This window comes from Zosterops lateralis, assembly GCF_965231275.1.
Source record: "Zosterops lateralis genome assembly, chromosome: 7".
NCBI lineage: Eukaryota > Metazoa > Chordata > Aves > Passeriformes > Zosteropidae > Zosterops > Zosterops lateralis.
The window spans coordinates 15,929,449-15,948,135 of NC_139767.1; the positions used below are offsets into that span (position 1 = coordinate 15,929,449).

Below are 18,687 nucleotides of genomic sequence, written 5' to 3' on the forward strand. Positions count from 1 at the left end.
TCCTCAACGCTCCTTCCGCCGCTCCTCAACGCTCCTTCCGCCGCTTCCGCCGCCGCCCCGCCCGCCCCGCGCCTGCCGGGACCGGGGTGAGCCTGCTGGGACCCGGGGCGGGCGGCGCCCCTACTGTTGTTACTGTTCACAGGCGAATTAAATATGCAGAAATCCCCCCCACCCTTTCACATAAGCAGATGCCGTTGTCAAGTAGAAGGACGTGATAACGTTTGGTACTCTTTCCATAGATCTAAACGGGTTGCGTTGGAAAAAAGTAAAATGATCTCTATTCAGGAATGTTCTCGGTGCCACACTGTTGGAAAAGATGGAAAGCACAAGACAGGACCAGATCTTCGCGGTTTGTTTGGCTCTACAACAGGACAAGGTGCAGGGTTTTCTTACTCAGATCCAAACAAGAAAAAATAGGAAAAAAAAAAAAAAGAAAATCAAAAATAAACCAGAAAAGAGAAAGGCAAAACTAAGAGGTGACCTAATTAAGGTGCTAAGGTGCAGTGTTGGAGAGGATATACATTTTTTAAAAATATTTTTTCTTTAGAAGTATGATAGCCTTACAAGGATTTACTATTACAACTGTCAACTTCGCAGCTGAATTTGAACTACAGTTCCACAGAAACAAAAATCCTCATTCCCTGTATTAAAATACCGGTACAATTCCAGCAGTCAGTCCATCGGGCCGGAAGGTTTGGAGCTCTCCCAGCCCAGTGCGGTGCCGATGGACAGACTTCAATTTCCGATTCTGGAGCGCGGTTGTATTTTGTCTGCTGGTCACTGCCCTCTAGCGGCAGCGGGGTGTGCTGCGGGTGTTTCCCTTGGCTGAACAGTCCCCTCTAGTGCACTGTGACTGCGGGGTTTATTGTGCTTTTCACAAAGTCCTGGAACATCTAAAAGGGAAAGTATTCTGTATGCGTTTCATTGGTTTTGTTTATATTACTTGAATATAAATTATCTTAATTGAATCAAGCTGTTAATTACAAATACAGTCCTGTGTCCAATGGTTTGGGTTTTTTTTTGTTGTTGTTTACTAAAGTGCTTTAGAATTATGTGGCTTTTTTTTTTCTGTGATTTCTAGGAACCGTTTTGTGACATTCACTTTATACTGAATTTCCTTCTATGTATCATGGGCAGATAGTAATTTTTTTCCCCAGTGAAATTGTAGTGAACAAATCATACAGATGTTAGTACAAGTTTTTTTAAAAAAGCAAAGTGATCTCTAAATTCGCTTTAGACAATGGGAAGAGTCAGGTCTGGAGGACAGAAGAGAAATATGAACATGTCATTAGAGGTATTGCAGTAGTCTTCAGTACAAGAGCAGGCTGCTGTTGGAAGAGATAGGTTTTAGCAGGTTTGGAAGGAAAAAATAATGATTTTTCAACTTCTGTCAAGAGATTCCAGGAACTGGCTATTGACAACCCTTTTTCTAATGCCCTTCAATGGAGCACAACCTTGAGGAATTCAATATCAGTCTCGTGCTCATTTTAAGAAACTGGATGAAATTAAATTTGGATCTTCTGGATATTGGAATTAGAAAGACATAGTTTAGTAAGCAGTTGTATATGAAATGATGCAAAGAACTACCAGTGTCCATGATGCACATACTTATTAAAGTGACACAAAGTATACCTTGTGCATTTTATATTATACATCATTTATGCCCCCATCCTCCTGGATTTGACTGGACTGCTTCTCCCTTTCAGATTGTTTAGAGTAATAAACCATCTCCCCAAAATACAAAAATTTCTCAAGTGGTTTTTCCCAACTGCATTTTGAGGAGTGCTATCCCACTGCCTTTCTGAACAGAGAAACACACTGCACCTGAGAAATGCACTGACATTTCTCCCTGTGATTCTTTTAGGGCATCTTAGGGCATTTCTGTATGTTGTACCCAAGGGAACTGGCTGAAGCCTGCCCTGCTGTTGGCATTGTGCATCCCTGCTGACAAAAGATGCATCATACCTCAGATGCATCAGATGTAAGATGCTTTTACCTCACTGCAGCATACCTATAAAATTACAGTAGCAGCACAATCCCATGACATTGACAAAATCCATTTTCCTATTTTTGCCCTCCCACAAAAGGCTGAAACTAATCCATCTCAGGCCAACACGTAAGGCTGCAGCTCAGTGTACACTGTGCTTGTTTAACTTGCCCTGCAGACAGAACAGAAACCCTAATGTTAGTTTTAGTTTTCTCCTAACATTCATCAATGCACACCAAGGCCAGGCTTTGGAACCAGGTTTTATCCTGACAGCATGTCCAAAGCCTGTGCAAGTTACAGAACAGTGTGGTCATCTTTGTCACATCCCATCTTTACATGGATTTCAGGTTCCACAGTTCTTTACAATTAAACTGTTACAGTAATTTTTTCACTATGCATTTCATGCAATGGAGACAATCACATTTTTACTTGCTTCAGTATTTGAGATTGTCAATATGCAGATTTCTGATGCAATCAAATCCTGTGCATGAAACCCCAGCAAAATAAACTAAGGATGCCACAAGACTTTGAAGGACTTAGTTTATGCCTCGGCTTACAGAAACACTAAGGCGCTTTAATTGTTTACAGACAGAACTGCTCACAGTAGCCATTTTGTAGTAAACACTGGCGTGCGTGCCCAAACTAAACCTTACCCCAGTGAGATGGCAAAAATTATTTGCATACAGTTATTTCGCACCCAAGGTCCTCGCTGGAGAGCTGGAGATGTGCTCCGGGCCGGCCTCCAGCAGCTCATGCGATTTCTTTGTGGAGCGTTTGTGCCAGCGCTGCGAAACCACAAATGCGGCTCGGCTCGGGACAGCAGCGCCGGGGGCGGCTCAGGGGCAGCCCCGGGGCCGAGGGGACTCCGGCTCCGCCACCCGCGCTGTGACAGCGGGGCCCGGCCCGAGGGGCTGCGCCCATCGCCCGTGGATCCCCTTTGCGTCACAGCCCCGGCAGCGCGCTCGGAAACGCCAGCAGAGCCTTGATACGCTGCCTTGTCATACCCGAGCTACCCGCAAGGAAAGAGCTCGGCTTCTTTAGAGGTGCGGGCAGCTCGGGGAACGACCCTCTAGAGCTCCCCGCTCTCCGCCCCCTCGCCCCGCAGCCCGCTCGCCGCGGGTTCTGCAGCCGGGCGCCCTCCGCAAGCCGGGCGGGGCACGGTGCGGGGCCGGGAGCGACCCTTCCCGCACCGCCCAGCGCCGGGCTGGCTCCCGGCTGCCTCCTCCGCCCCCGAGCGCCGGGGGCTGTTACCGGGGGCTGCTGCCGGGGGCTGTTACCCGGGGCTGTTACCGGGACTGTTACCGGGGGCTGGTACCGGGGGCTCTTACCGGGGCTGTTACCGGGGGCTGTTACCGGGGGCTGTTACCCGGGGCTGTTACCGGGGGCTGTTACCGGGGCTGTTACCGGGGGCTGTTACCGGGGGCTCTTACCGGGGCTGTTACCGGGGCTGTTACCGGGACTGTTACCGGGGGCTGTTACCGGGGCTGTTACCGGGGCTGTTACCGGGGGCTCTTACCGGGGCTGTTACCGGGGGCTGTTACCCGAGGCTGTTACCGGGGGCTGCTGCCGGGGGCTGTTACCGGGGCTGTTACCGGGGGCTCTTACCGGGGCTGTTACCGGGGGCTGTTACCGGGGCTGTTACCGGGGCTGTTACCAGGGGCTGGTACCGGGGGCTGTTACCGGGGCTGTTACCGGGGCTGCGCCCCCCGCCCCGGCTGCCCGCGCGCCTGCGCGCCGCCCCCGCTGCCCTATTGCCGGTGTGTGCCGGGGTTTCTCAATGGAGAGCCCGTCCCCCTGCGGCAGCATCCCCGAGCGACGGGGAGAGCCCGAGGACTGTGCGAAGCCCCGCGGAGAGCGGGGGGCAGCACGGCGCCCTGCCGCCACAGCGGGCCGGGACCCGCGGGGCGAGGGAATGCCGCCCAGCCTGCAACGGCGCGGGCACCCAGACTGGGAGCCGGAATCCTTTGTCTGCGGCCTCGTAAGCCGTCTCCGAGGTGCACAAGCCGAAGCATCTGCACGGAGCCCCTGAGGGTCACCCCTAGTGCCGCGGGAGACGCGGCCGTCCCCCGGGACACAGACGTAGCCCTCCCTCCCCTCCCGACACCCGTGCACCGGCCTGCGCTACCCACACGTGTCCAAAAGTGCTCCCTCTCCCTGCGAGCACCGCCCGCACCCCGCCCGTAAGGGGCTGCTGCAGGGACAGGCTCCCCGGCAGCTCGGAATCTCGTTTGGTTGAAGATTTGCCCGTGTGTTTTCCCAGCCGCCCGAACTCCCATTCATGAATTTCTGAAGCCGCCTTCATTCAGTCTTTGGTGAGCGCATGAAAAACATTTTCACGTGTTAAGATCCATGACTTGTTTTTTCAATCGCTTATGCGTAGGCATTGATTTAGCAATGAAAAGTGCTCCACGTGCGCATAAAAATAACCCCTGTCCGTCTGCCGGCAGCGGATACGGCGGCTTCCGTCTGGCAGCCGGTGACACCCGAGCGGGCACCCGGGAGCTCCTGTGCGCGCCCGCCGAGCTGCTCCGGGACCCGCGCCCTGCGGCACAAAGCCCTGGGCAGCTCCGGGGACCCGCGCCCTGCGGCACAAAGCCCTGGGCAGCTCCGGGCGGGCAGAGCCCGCTGTGCCCCTCACACCCCGCTGGAGCCGTGCGGGCCGGGCACAGCCGGGGCTCCGCACGGGTGAGGCTATCCGCACATCAACTCAGTGATTCAAGAAACGGAATTCACTCAGGATTCTTGGAAGAGCTCCGTTTTTCTGCTTGTCTCCTGAAGTACTGAAGCAGCTCAGACAACGGTATAAATGAGAGCTCTTTAACGGGAGCGCTCCCATTTACCTCCCGCCGCCTCTCCCCGGACCGCGGGCGGGATCCGCGGCGGGGCTCGTCCCCTCCCCGAGCGAGCATCACAGACAAAAGGCCCCTCCCTTTGCCCCCGATGCTGTTGAATGAAACTCCCTAGCGCAGCTCCCCTCCGCCGGGGGTCCTCCCGCCCTGCCGGGGGCCGGGGCGGCTGCTGCCAGGCGGGCGGCGGTGCCCCCCCAGCCGCAGCGGGGTTTGCCAGCGCTCCCGCCAGCCCTCCCTCCTCCCCGCCTGCCCCCCCGCTCGGCTCACGCGTCCTCCCCTCCCTCCTTCTCAGTGGTCTGCCGGCTGGCTTACGCAGGAGCCGCCGCCAGCACTGACAGCACTTGGCAGAAGGGGTTTGCCCGAGCGCTCCCGGAGCATCTCCAGAGGCGCGGCGGCACCGCCTGCCCGACTCGCCAGGGGAGCGGCCCAGAACCGGGAACCGAGGCCAGGGCTAGAGAGAGGCTGAAAACCGGGAAGCACAAAAAATACCTAGAAAAATACTACTACTAATAATAATAATAATAAAGAGTGGTGGGCAGGAAAGAGGTCGCGGAGGAAGGCAGAAGGCGAGAAGAAGGCGCGCCGCCGAGGAGGGCCCGGGCAAGGGGCAGGAGCGGCCCCTCGGCGGGGCTGCGGCATCCCCCGTGCCCCGGGGCGGCCGTCGGGGCGGCGGCGGCACGTGGCGGCGGCGGGGCATGGCCAGCGCGGGGGCTCCCGCGGCCTGAGCCGCCCCCGCCGCCGGCACCATGGCAGCCGCCGGCGATGCCGGCCTCGACGTGGCGGCCGTGGAAAGTTTCCTAGAGAGACACCCGGAGCTGGTGGAGAAGTGGCTGCGGAGGAAGAACTCTCCCCCTAAAGCGCCGGCCGCCCCCGCCGCCGGCCCGTCGGAGGAGCGGCGGAGCAGCGACGGCCCCGGCGGCAGCTGGGGGAGTGCGGGCGGCCCCGGCGGCCCCGGCCCCGGGGGGCTGCAGCGCCGAGCGTCCCAGAAGGAGCTGCGGAAGAGCTTCGCCCGCTCCAAGGCGATCCACGTCAACCTCACCTACGACGAGCATGTGCACGCCCGGGCGCAGGAGCCGCTGAGCAGCGTGCGGCGGCGGGCGCTGCTGAGGAAGGCCAGCTCCTTGCCCCCCACCACCGCCCACATCCTCAGCGCCCTGCTGGAGTCCCGCGTCAGCCTGCCCCAGTACCCCCCCACCGCCCTGGACTACAAGCGCTACCTCAAGGAGCACAACGAGCGCCAGTTCTTCCTGGAACTTGTCAAGGACATCTCCAACGACCTGGACCTCACCAGCCTCAGTTACAAGATCCTCATCTTCGTCTGCCTCATGGTGGACGCGGACCGGGGATCCCTGTTCCTCGTGGAGGGCACCTCCGCCGGCAAGAAGACTCTGGTGTCCAAGTTCTTCGACGTGCACGCCGGAACCCCGCTGCTGCCCTGCGGCTCCAGCGAGGACAGCAACGAGGTGCAGGTGCCCTGGGGCAAGGGCATCATCGGCTACGTGGCGGAGCACGGAGAGACGGTCAACATTCCCGACGCCTATCAGGTAGGAGCCGGGCGGCCTCCCGAGGAGCCCCCGATGGCCCGGCCCTGCCTCCCCCGGGCCGTCCCTCCCGCCGCAGCCTCCCCCGGGGCGGCCCGGCCGGGAATGCCGGGTGTCCGCACCGCCTGTGCCGAGGGGACCGGGGAGAGCGGGAGGGGAAGCCCCGCCCGGGGCTGGGGCCGATGGGGCTAAAGGGGACCCACAGTCGGCACAGCAGTGTCTGGATTTCGCAGGAGCGACAGGCGCTTCGTGTGTTTCTCAAGCATGTTTTGGAACCGGCTGAAGAAAAGTTTAAAAAAATGCTCGTGACAGTCCCAGTGATGGTGTTCCTAAATTTCTGTTTCAGTGTTCCCTTGCTCTCAGCTGCTGAAAAAATGTTATTGCTTTCAAAAGAGCATGTGTTTTCACCTTTGCATATGCCCAGTCAGCCCACATGGTACGTGTTTTCAAACCTATTCCTAGTAGTGATACAGCCAGTGTCCTGTTACTCTCCAACAGACCTCCCCCACCTTTTACTTCTTTGGAGGCTTCAGTGTGAATTGTAAAAATGTAGTTCTGGCTTCAAGGCAGACCCTTGGCTTGACCCTTAGCTTCAACAGGGATAGACGAGCCTTTGCCCGAATGTGTCAATGTAGAGCAGAGCCTTCAGTTTCCTGGCTTGTAATTTACCTCTCTTCCGTGGGGTCTGTTTCTAGTGTTTATTTGTGTAAGACACTGTCAGCAATTGAAGGTTCTTGAGAAAATGAAGAACTACAAAGTGACACGTTTTCTCAGTTAGGATCTTGGAAAGCTTGAGAAAGGTGGGAGATGTACATCTTGAAGAATTTTAGTACTAATCATTGCCTAGTGTCTTATTTACTCTACAATAATAATGAAACTAATAAACATTTTAAAAATTACGATGCTTTACAGCAGACTACAAGGAAGAAACTTGAAAAATAAGATTTGTTTTAAATACAGAAGAAGAACCAGGATATAGGTATTTGGGGCTGAATATTTATTTATTTATTTGTCAAGCAGTATTTGAAAAATACTAGGCATCTCACAGATCCAGACTGACAGAGGTTCCCAACCCACAGATTTCAAAGGGAATGGTAAAAATGTTCAGACTAAAATGAGTATTGGATCACCTTTGAAAAAAAATTCGACTGGCTTTCTCTCTCTTTCTTTCTTTCTTTCTTTCTTTCTTTCTTTCTTTCTTTCTTTCTTTCTTTCTTTCTTTTCCCCTTTCTGCATTATACAAATTTTCAAGCAATCTGATTTTGTTACTTTCACTTGTAAAACTCTGCAATTCCCAGAATATCTGCTATTGTAGACGAAGCAATAATCTCAACTTGCTAAACAGAAAAAGGATATCTGAGTTTGGCTAGGAATGAACTTGATCCCTCCTTCTAACTCTGGATAGCTCCAGCCACCCATTTTTGGAGGTGAGAATACCACTGAAAGGGCATTGTTTTCTAGTCCTAGGTATGTAGATTGTTTTATTGTTTAATCTTTTCTTCATTGTTTGTTCACTTTGTGTCCACTTGCCTGTGGAAGAGTCCAGCTTCTTTGAACAGTTTGTTTTCTGTTTCACCCACAGAAAAGTGAAAAGCAATCCATCCAGTTGCCATTCCCAGTGCTATTTATGCTATACTTTTCTCTGGCTCTTATTCAAAATCAATTTAAATATTATAAATAATACAGCTCATTGTATCTTTAAGCCCTAAGTACATTAGTTGAAGTAGATGGGCAAGTTCTAATCCAAGTCCATCCTGTAATTACATCAAATGCAACTTCCCTACTTTCAGTGGACCTACTTTGATTGACTTTTTTTGACTTTTTTACTTAAGACCTTCCAGCTGTAATGAAAGTTTTGCTTGATAATAAAATAGGGCCCTGCTTTCAGTTATCTGAGTTAACTAACTGTACTGAATTAGTACAGTTTATCTTCTCTTACTTGGCAAGGATAGATTCCATTGTGCATCATCAAAAAGAGACATTTCTGCTTTCAGGGTATAAAGAGCCCTATGGAAGCCCAGGTACCTGTGCCTGAAGAGGTGACAGCTGTTCTGTTTCAGGTCGTTGTAGTGTTCACAATGGAACACTTTAAAAATTAATAAATATGATATTATTTTCTGCCACTGATGATGAAAGTGTTTAATCAACTGTCAGGTAAAAAACCAGCACCACCAGGAAATTGTCAGGTAGTGCTGAAGAAAAAGGGGTGACAGCAGAGCAGCATTTTTTTTTTTGTCCATTGAAGAGGGTTTCCACACTGATGCTAACTGTTTGGCAAGAAAGGGCCTTGCACATGGTCAGAGGAACTTCTAGATTAATTTAATCTTCCTTTGCTTGTATTTCAAATAACCAAACTTGTTTAAAATAGGTAAACATATTTCTGTATCATCAATTAGCTAGTTTACTGTATTGGGAATTTTTTTATTATTATGTAACAATCTCTATTTTCTCAGAGCCTGATCAAATACTGTTTAGAATTCTACCACTGAGTACAAATTGGTTTGCCTGCTTGTGCTGTCAGCTACAACTGACATTAATGGTACTTCAGTGCAATCAGCATTACACTGAAATGCTGTCATGTCTTGTAATGTGTTCCATGCAGGCAATCCCCTGTGCCCAGCAGACTGATTGTTTCAGGAAGTATTTTTAAATGATTGGTTGTGTCATTATCGGAGACAGCACACTACTTCAATTAGACATCTATTCTTCTAAAAAAAAATACAAAAAAAAAGAAGTCATTTATAAGATGGAGCTTTTCCACAATCCAGGTAATTGTTACTGTTGTTGAGTGGGACTTTCAGAATCTGCTAATGTGAACAATTTTTCTTAATTCAATAAACATACATAGATACAAGGTTAGGCATTATTATCACATATGGAGAACTGTATAATAATCACTTCTTTAACCTAACAAAGAGCATGTAAGATCTCACAGTAGTTTAATTTATGAAGTGCAGCTTTGACTGAACAAACTTTTGGGAGCTCACAGCAATAGAGAATTTGGCAAATAATTTACGGAAAGGTTTAGATGCATGTCATATAACTGATTCAAAAATTTCATTCATGCATTAAAAACTTTATTTATTACATTGCAAAGTCATTTGATGAAAGTGAGTTTATAATTTTAACTGTAACGTGCATGATCTGATATGCAAGTGTTAGCAGTACAGAGGATTTGAGAAAAGGAAAGCAATTTGATACTTTCTTTCATTTTCATTTTGAAGCCAGTCTAAAATTGTTTCTCCTGAAATTAATCCAGTTGAATTGTAAATCAAACTTTCAGTCACTTTAAGTTCTAAAATAAGGCCTTGGACGCTCCCATATGTAAATTTTGGGAAGCATTTCTGACTCCTTTTTCATATGAGAATAATGCACTGTATCTTGAGCACACATGTTGGAAGAAGAATCAGATCATACTGGCAGGGAAATTTGGGCCCTAAATGTCCATTGAGGCTTCTTTTGACAGACAATAGATGTAGCTTCCATCGACATATATGAAGACTACTAAGCCTATTGTAAGTACACAGACAGAGACCATTACCTGTAGTTCTTAGAAGCTGTTTTCAAATTTTAGGTTTTTTCCTGTTTGAAGCTGTGGATTTTTTCATGTCATCCATACTTCTCACAGGACATCCATGGTGTTTGGCTGAAATTACTGATAATTTCATTTTTTTTAGAACAGTATTTCCATCTTTTAGAACAGTATTTAAATAATAAACATTTTAAATTGGAAGTAATGTTTGGTTATTGTTATACCTTTAGCTGTGCAAAAAATTAGGAAACAATTTAATAGCATCCCAAATCCTTCTAACTAGTGGAAAAAATATTACCCTCTAGAATAGTAAGCATATATCAGAAAGTGGTAAAAAATGTGTTCTGCCATTTTCCAGTGTCAGCTGAATAAAGTTTCTGCACATCTTATGTTAAATTTGGAATTTAAAAAGTAGCTTTAAAAGACAGAAGACAAAAATGGCTTACCAGATGGATGTTTTAATAAAGCATGTAGCAAAGAGGAGAAATATTAAATGGAGTCACGCTAAGACATGGATTTTGAGAAAGTGCTGTAAAATATGACCAGTTATTTTTTAATATAGCTCAAGTCCTCAAAAAGAAAATGTAACCACATTACTGGAACTGAAATCAAGGAAAGCAGAAAACAAATTGAGCTCTCTCTTTGTTTGGGACTCTCCCGTTACCTCTTCCAAGCTTAGGCCAAGTGTAACATAATTAATGCACACACAGCCCTTCATGGCAGGTTTTAAACATCTTTGAATACTTAGGTACAGACATGGGTAGTGTCTTTTTCAAGCCTTCCTGGTGAGCTCTGGGCATTCAGTGTCTCCTGCTGTGCCAGGACAGCATCACAGACTTACTGCTCAGGAGTGCAAACTTTTGAGCCCATAAGGGCCCGTGTGGGGCTGGCTGTGGGTGCAGAAGGTCAAGAAGAGACAGGAGCCACGTTTCCTTACACAGGGTAGCTGTTCATCATCAGAGATATTAACAGCAGGGTCTCTCTCAGTTTCAAAGAGCAGTTAAAGCACTAAAACCCTGGGGCCTGGGAGGTTCAGCTCTGCAAGTGGGAATCACTTAGTTCTACTCAGCAGCATTGGACAGTGGCACCAACCATATGAATTTCAGTGTTGACTCTTAACAAGGACAGAGGTGGCTCTTAAGAGAGCAAAGATCGTAAGACCTGGCAAGCAGAATACATAGTGGTCTTTAAAATTTCCCTGTAATACAGAAAAAAGATTAAAGAAAGATTTTCTTTGCTGTACATTAAATATGACTCAGAAGCACCATGGGGAGTGCAGGAAATAACTGCAACAGTAAAAACTAAGATGCTCTGATGTGCTTTGCAGAAAAGGACACCCCAGCCCATCATGCAAAATTTAGGAAATCTTGAAATTCTAAGTACATGTCTGTAAATTGGTGAAGGGGTGTTGTAATTATCCCTATGTCTGCACCCCACTGGCTGTGAACATGTAATTCATCCTTCATCCTACAGTGATGCTGGCCTGAGGGAGAGGGATCTTTCTACAGGAGGCAGGTCCTGGGAAGGAAAGGCAGAGAGCCCTCAGGGCAGTGGCTGAGGATGTCTCTTCACCTCCTGTCACCTCCCTCACTCCATAAGTCTTCTTCTCCAGGAGCAGTTCCTGACTGATGCATAAAACATCCTAAGACCTTCCCAGGTCACACCACCATGGCTTTCTGGAGATACCTGTCAGGGGCAGGAGCTCCTGGCTGACACCAGGGACACGGAGAGGGACACTTGCCCAAGGCAAAGGCTCAGTTGTTTCATGTCCTCATGCTGCTGCTGTGGACCCCCAGGACAGACAGGGCTGTGCAGTGCAGTGTATGCTGGGGGCAGCCCTCAGGTATGGTGAGGAGTCACACCTTCCCTCCACACTCGTGTGAGCAGGTGAGGTTGCCTCCCCCACTAGGCAGGCAGTGGCCTGTCCTCCAGGGTTGCTCAGTCATTACTCTGTGGACCCTCACCCACTGCTTGCTGCTCCAGGTGCGCTCACCATGGATCTGATGCCCAGATATTTGGGATGAGCAGTGGGTGGGCCAGCAGTGGCTGTGCTCAGGGTGCCCAGGTGGGGCTTCTTGGCTACAAGTTCCTGCATTTGTCCCCAGCTCTCCCTCCTGCAGCAGGTGTCTGGGCTGCTGGCCCTGCAGAGCTTTGGCAGGAAAAACTTTTTGGAGAGCTGGGGTAGTTTTCCTTTTGGTAAGCTGATAGACATTAACTGGTTTGTTGCTCAGCCAATCTATTTGTCTGAAGCGTACAGAGGTTTTCCGTTTCTTTGGCCTCTCTAGAATGTCTTTGTAGGACAGATGTGAAACTGGTGACATTCTGTGGTCTATAGTTCCTCATGAGAAAGTAGTATATATATTTGGTGACAGCAAGTCAGTGACAAGGATAAAAAGCTGCAGGATTTGGCCCTTCATATTTCAGCTGAGGTTCTGTTACAAGCACAAGACTGAGTAAAGCTGTAGTTTTGTGTTGTAAATGATTTTGGTGTTCTGCTTGATTGGCTTTCAATTTTTCAAAACAAATGGTTGTTTCATTTTGGTTATTTACAGTTGTATGCTATTGTATAGCTTTTCTGTAGAATAACAAATTTAAGAAGTATACATGCATCATTATGCAAGTTAATTTGTTTTATTTTTCTAAAATCACTATTGGCAGACTATGAAAAATAAATGAAAATAATGGCTCAGCAGTTATGTGTTAACAGGGCAACAGCAACTCTGAGCAGTCTGAGCTTCATGTCTCTAGAGTGCACACTTCAAAATGAATGCTGCCTTGTCAATAACAAAAGCCACTGCTTTGTCACAATAAGACTGCTGCTGTAACACTTGAAACTGTGTTGCCCACCCAAGTAATCTCCAGCAGGTGCTAGGTTTAAACCCATACACACATTTCTCTTGAAACACCCAGGACTCTTGTTGGTTTCCTTGCTCAGAGCAGTATTAGCTTTCTGAAGTCACCTGTGTGTATATGTCTTGTATACAGAATCATGAATATTTAGGAGGTCAGCACTAAGCCCTGTCTCAAAGAAATGTTGGAACAAGGTGGGAACTTTGGCATGGTTGTAGTTGGTGCCCAGTGGGGCATCAGTCAGGGCTGGTACAGGAGGGGAGAGAGAACCACCGTGATGGAGTAACCAGATGCCATCTCTAAATATTGGAAATTAGAGGAAAAATATTTTTCCTTGTAAACAATTTATTTAATAGCGATACAATCAGACTGGAAGTGCACAGAATCTGCTGTGTATAAGGCCATAACTTGACTCACTGTCATGCTATTGGTGATCTCCGGGAGTTTGTTTTGAAGGAAGAAAAAATCCTTATGGGACGGACATAGATAATGTCCTATAGAGGAATATTTTCTAACCCCTACTGCTGATCATTTCAGACTATGAAGCAAGAACTGTAATTATGCTTATTAGCTAGGCACTTGTGTTTGCAGACTTGTTAGTGCTTATAAAGTCTTTTCTTCCTGTTTAAGATGATTATATGATTTTTTCAAATTAATTTTGTGCAAGTCATAATTAGACAAACATGGAGTGTTACTAATGTCCATTGTCAAACTAATAACTGAAACACTGCTCAGAAAAGGGGTATAAATCATACGAGACACTCCCACCTGTCAAACTAAACAAAGCCCCTAACTCCTGACATATGTGAGGGAAAAAAACCCCACTAAAATGTTTTAGTATTGCATTGTTACAAATAAACACCTTTCCTGTTTTTTCAAAGTAAGTTACTTTATAAATTCAGACTACATATGGTTTTAGTTTTAAATCTAGAACTTAAATTTTTTTGAGGAGCAACGTTCTCTCCTTTTATAAGAATTGTTTCAGGAGTAAAGAAATAAAGAGTTGGCTGAGCTGTTTCATGTGTCCTATCTATTGTAGTAATTTTTTTCTTATAAGAAATATTGCTGTCACTGTATAAATAGTCACAATATAACTGGACTGTGCTTATTTACTTGGGAGAATTAGGTTTGCAATGCTGCTGCCTGGTACTAGTTTGTTCTCCTGCTGCCTTTGTCTCTGGGGATTTACAGATTTTGGGAAAGATGACAGGAATAGCTGCAGCTATTCAGTCCTTACATGGAAGTTTCTCCAGAGATTGCTCTATAACTTGTGTTTTGTATGTGAGTCTACAAGGTTTCCCCATATCTCCTTTAGTGGCTTATTGCTTGGGTTTTGTTTCCTGTTTATGCACAATGTAATTTGCGCCATATGTGATTTTTAGAAAAGTGTATCTAGAACAGACTGTATGCCCTAATTTTTTTATTTGTATTTAGCTTTTTTAATGTTATGCTCTGAATCTAGAGGACTTGCTGTCTTTTAGATTGCTCTTTTAGCTTTCTTGCTCTTTTTTCTTCCTATTAAAGCTTATGAATTATAGGAAGTGTGATTAGGAAAGTGAATCAGGTTATGAAATCTTCCAACTTCAATTTCTTCATTTTTGTAAAGGTTCTTGAAGGATGGCTTTCTATAAATTCACTCAAACTTGTCTATCCCATGCAGTTTGGTACTACAGTAATACTCAGGTATTAACGATGCTATTATAATACTTGCTTTAGTTATTTTTCATGCAACTTAATCAGTAACTTAAATACAGTATAATCCAGGAAATTTTGAGGCAAGTTGGGGTTTGCTTGTTTGTTTGTTTATTTGTTTTAATAGAGCCCTTTCTAAGAAAAAAACCCAAGCAACCACAAAAAACCATGCTGTAAATGGTAAAATATAATAGACCAGGCCTGTTAATTGAACTTTTTTTGTAGTGTTCTCTTCTGTGTCATGAAAAAATTTGAAAGGTGTTTTTAAATCATGAAATCAAAAATGGCTTTCTCTGCTAGCTGTCAGCTTTGGCTGAGGCATTTGGTGCATTTCACTAGATTAAACACCTTCCTTAGATACTGAAGAAAGAGGAAGTGGCTTTGTCATGAAGACTTAATTCCTGGAAGTGTTGTCAAGCAGATTTCATCCTCCATTATAACATTTGATTCTTAGCTAACTTGGGTTAGGGCTATACTTCTTTCTTTTGTTCTAAATCATGGTAACAATGCTCACATAAAATGAGCATATCATAGTTTTGATAAGGCTATAAAAACACCTGTTTTTAAGTTCAGTTATCCTATGTTGAAAAAAAACCAGAAAAACACAATGAAACTTCTATGTTTGCTAACAGTGTATGAAATACCAACTTTAACTGAAAATCAACACCAAAAGGCAGTTGATGAAACTGCTCAGAAGCCAAAATTTAGTTGAAAGTTGATATTCTGATAATATATGATTCTAGAACCCTAATGGGAAAAACAAAGCAAAGCAAAACAAAACAAAACAAAAACAAAAACAAAAACAAAAACAAAAAAACCCAACCAAACAAAAAAAACCCCACAAAAACAAAAACAAACAAACAAACAAACAAAACAAAACAAAACAAAACAAAAAAAAACAAAACAAAACAAAACAAAACAAAACAAACCACAAAAAAACCCAAAAAAACAAAACCAAAAAAACAAAACAAAACAAAACCCACCCAAACCTTTCTATACCTTAATCTAGTCTTCTACAGAATTAAACCATGAAGATATTTGTCTGTTCTCATTCACTGGCAATCTTCAAATATGTCCAAAAACCTGGGACTACATTGTTCTTGTGCAAGTAACTGGATTACCAGCACTGGATCAAACTTGCCCTCTTCTATGTCTTTACTTCATTCCCCTTTCACAGGGTAACATTTACAATCAATAAATATCCTTAAGACTGGGATGAGTTTGTCCTACAGAGTAACTTTTCCTTGATGGCAGATGTGAAATTCCAGTTACAAGTGCCTCGGCCTTCACATTTTTAATATCTCTGTGTAGAAAACTCATTATATGCAACCAAAGCAGTATTTAGTAATGCTTTAAACAGTCAGTGGAAGACTTTAATTCATGAGTGTTCTTGCATAAAAATACTGTAAGTACAATTACAATTATGGCGAAGTCTCTCTCTTAAAAGCTTTTATCTGGTCTGCCCCTGATTTCCGAATATATATCTTAATAGTAAAAAACTTCAAAACAAGTGCTGCATTGCTGTCATAAACACTGAGACTCCTCCTTACTACCCAGGAGCCTGGTGCAGTTGAGGACCCTGTTGTGTTGCAGGCTGTTCCAACATGTGGGATAATACAGTTTAAATCTCAAAATGTTTGCTATCTGACAGAGGTTCTCTCTGATTTACCAGCTTTGTTATCAGCTGCTAAACAGGCCTCCTTGCTCAAGGTTACTATGCTGTGAGGAGAGGGAGGTATAAATTTTGTTTGTTCTTGGCCATCACAGTTCACACCTGGGCATTAAAGTTTTTATTGGTACTGTTAAACTCAGTAAAACTTCTCTTAGATCCTGCCTATTATGACAATAACTGATGAAAGAAGAGAGTGTGGGGTAAGAGGTTTGGGACATAATGCAGGTCATCCAGTCAATGTTTTCAGCTCATATTGCATGGTTCAACAATATCAATGTTGCCAGGAACAGCATTTTATTTTGTTCACTTATATATCTCTCTTCATCACTTTCTCAAATGCCACCCAAATGAAATCGTGGCATGCTTTTCCACAAAAGATTAGGGGTAGGTTCACTTCACATCTTGATGATTCTCAGCTTTTACTAACTTACTGAGTTTTTTCTGAGTAATGTTTCATTTTTCCGATTAAATGCACTACCTTTCTTAGACTACTGTACCTTTAGTTTTGGCTCCAAGATGTAGTACCCTTCTGCAAAAGGTCATCCAGTTCTCTAGCATCAGTGGATATAATCTGGTATCTTGCTTCCTCCTAGTATAGATGTTCCAGTGAGAGATGCAAACAGGAAACTTCCATGATCTGCCTGAAAAGAGAAGCAACACAGCAGGAATGAGCTGTACATTAAAGGAAACACCAACACTTTTCAGACTGCTAATCCACCTCGTGTCTCTGAGCATCCATACCCCAGAGCATCCACTAAGGGACAGTGGCTCCATAGCTGATCATTACATCTGTTGCTAACACTGGCAGCTGTACTGTGTGTATGTCATTCAGACAGGTTCACCAGCCCTGTCCTGTCCTGTGTGCCACCACACCCTGCAGATCAAACAGCACTTCTTGTGTTAATCTTGAGGCCTGCTGAGAAGGCAATGACAACATGCACCACATGTATGGAGTGTATTCTGATGAGAAAATCTCAACTCACTTTTGGTGTGAGCAATGGCTGGCTTTTTCAGTTAAACTGCCCCTGGAAAGTTTGCTTTTTTGTAAGGCCCATTAGGTGTCAATCAACAGCAGTATTGCTACTCAAGGCACACTTGTTTCAGTGTTCTCCCCATATACTCTGCTTTGCTTAGTACAAGATTAGTAGAGGAAGGACTGTCTCTTCAGTGGCACAAAATATCTTATTAATATATCAGCAACAGCAACTAATTCCAAATAGTCATTCAGACATTACCAGGAAGTACTGAAATAACTAATTAATTTATCCATTAGTGAAGCCTACTGTGTGATAATTGCACTGCATTTTCCTTTCTTCTGTTGCAGAAGAACCATATCTTTCTAGGCAGGATTCTCTTGGTGCAGAACAGTTCAGCTTCTTTTGAAGTTGATATAAAAGTGTTTAGAAGGATATGGAAAGATCACAAGATCAGGCAGATCTGTGTCCTTGATGTTGTTATTAAAAAACATCCATCATGGGAGTTCTGGTTCTCCCAAAAAAGTTGTTTGGTACATTTGGCATTAATTCCTTCTGGTTGAGATGTTGGAAAATGTGCAATAAGTAATAAAGAAGCCAAATGTATATGTTAATCTTTATAGTGGGTAAAAATAAAGCATTTCTAAATCATGTCTCAAAGTGACTAGAAGAGACTATTTTTATAGCATCTAGAATTTACAACAGGAAAATAGAAATAGATATAAAATTGTCAAGAAAAAATATTGTCAGCTTTTAGTATCAGTAAAAAATTAATGATTTCTTCATCACAATCAAATTAAGGACTGTGTGGATTGTTTTCATTACTTGAGACAAATATGGGCATTATTTCACAGCCCATATTGTTTAAAATTTTGAAAACAAAAAGTTGTGCCTAATTTTGTACAACAGCTTAGTTCCCTCATGTTGGGAGAGTCTGAACTGGCTATAACTATTGCCTGCAGCACAATCCTAACTTCACCCTGGAGGAGCAGAGCTGCTGCCAGTGAAAAGCAGTAATTTCCTTTCTGGCTGATAGAAGAGCTGTTGAAGACTATGCTCTACCAAGATGAAAAAAAGTGATGTCAGCACTACCTCTTAAGTTTTCAGCCTCGTTTGAGTTACTTTATGATCTGCAGTTTGGGCTTTACTGTTCCAGAGAATGGATTGCTGTACAGTTCCTTTTTTGAACAGAGACATTCCTGTACTTAGTTTTCTAGAAAGAGCTGAGGTTTTGACTGCATTTCTTTGAGAACGTGTTTGTACCGCATTGGAATACCAGTCCACATAACCAGTCTTACTTCAACAGACAGGAATGGGCCAAAAAGCATCTCCATTTACTTGAGGGAGACATGGTGAGCATCTACAGAATATGGGTGTGAAATGGCAGCAGGGCCTAGCGGAAGTGTGTATGTATGGTCACACTACTAATGGCAGGTATCAGTCTTTGCTGACATTCTTCTAATCGAGGTATAAATGTGGGACTTCAGTGAATGGGATTATGTAATGGCAAATCTTATACTGATCCCCTGAGAAAAGTGAGGAAAAACAGCTAATAAAGAATGGGCTGATAACAGAGAAGCAACAGCCTAA

General features: G+C 45.2%; 1 protein-coding gene across 1 annotated transcript in view; it reads left to right on the plus strand.

Annotated features, from left to right (window-relative positions):
* Positions 1–5,582: 5,582 nt before the first annotated feature.
* Positions 5,583–18,687, plus strand: part of PDE11A (phosphodiesterase 11A) — a gene marked incomplete at both ends in the record, with an annotated part of 109,370 nt that continues 96,265 nt past the window's right edge. Inside the window, one exon of the mRNA XM_083865812.1 lies at positions 5,583–6,380. Within this exon, the coding sequence (XP_083721938.1) occupies positions 5,583–6,380 (798 nt within the window). The remainder of the gene's footprint in view (positions 6,381–18,687) is intronic.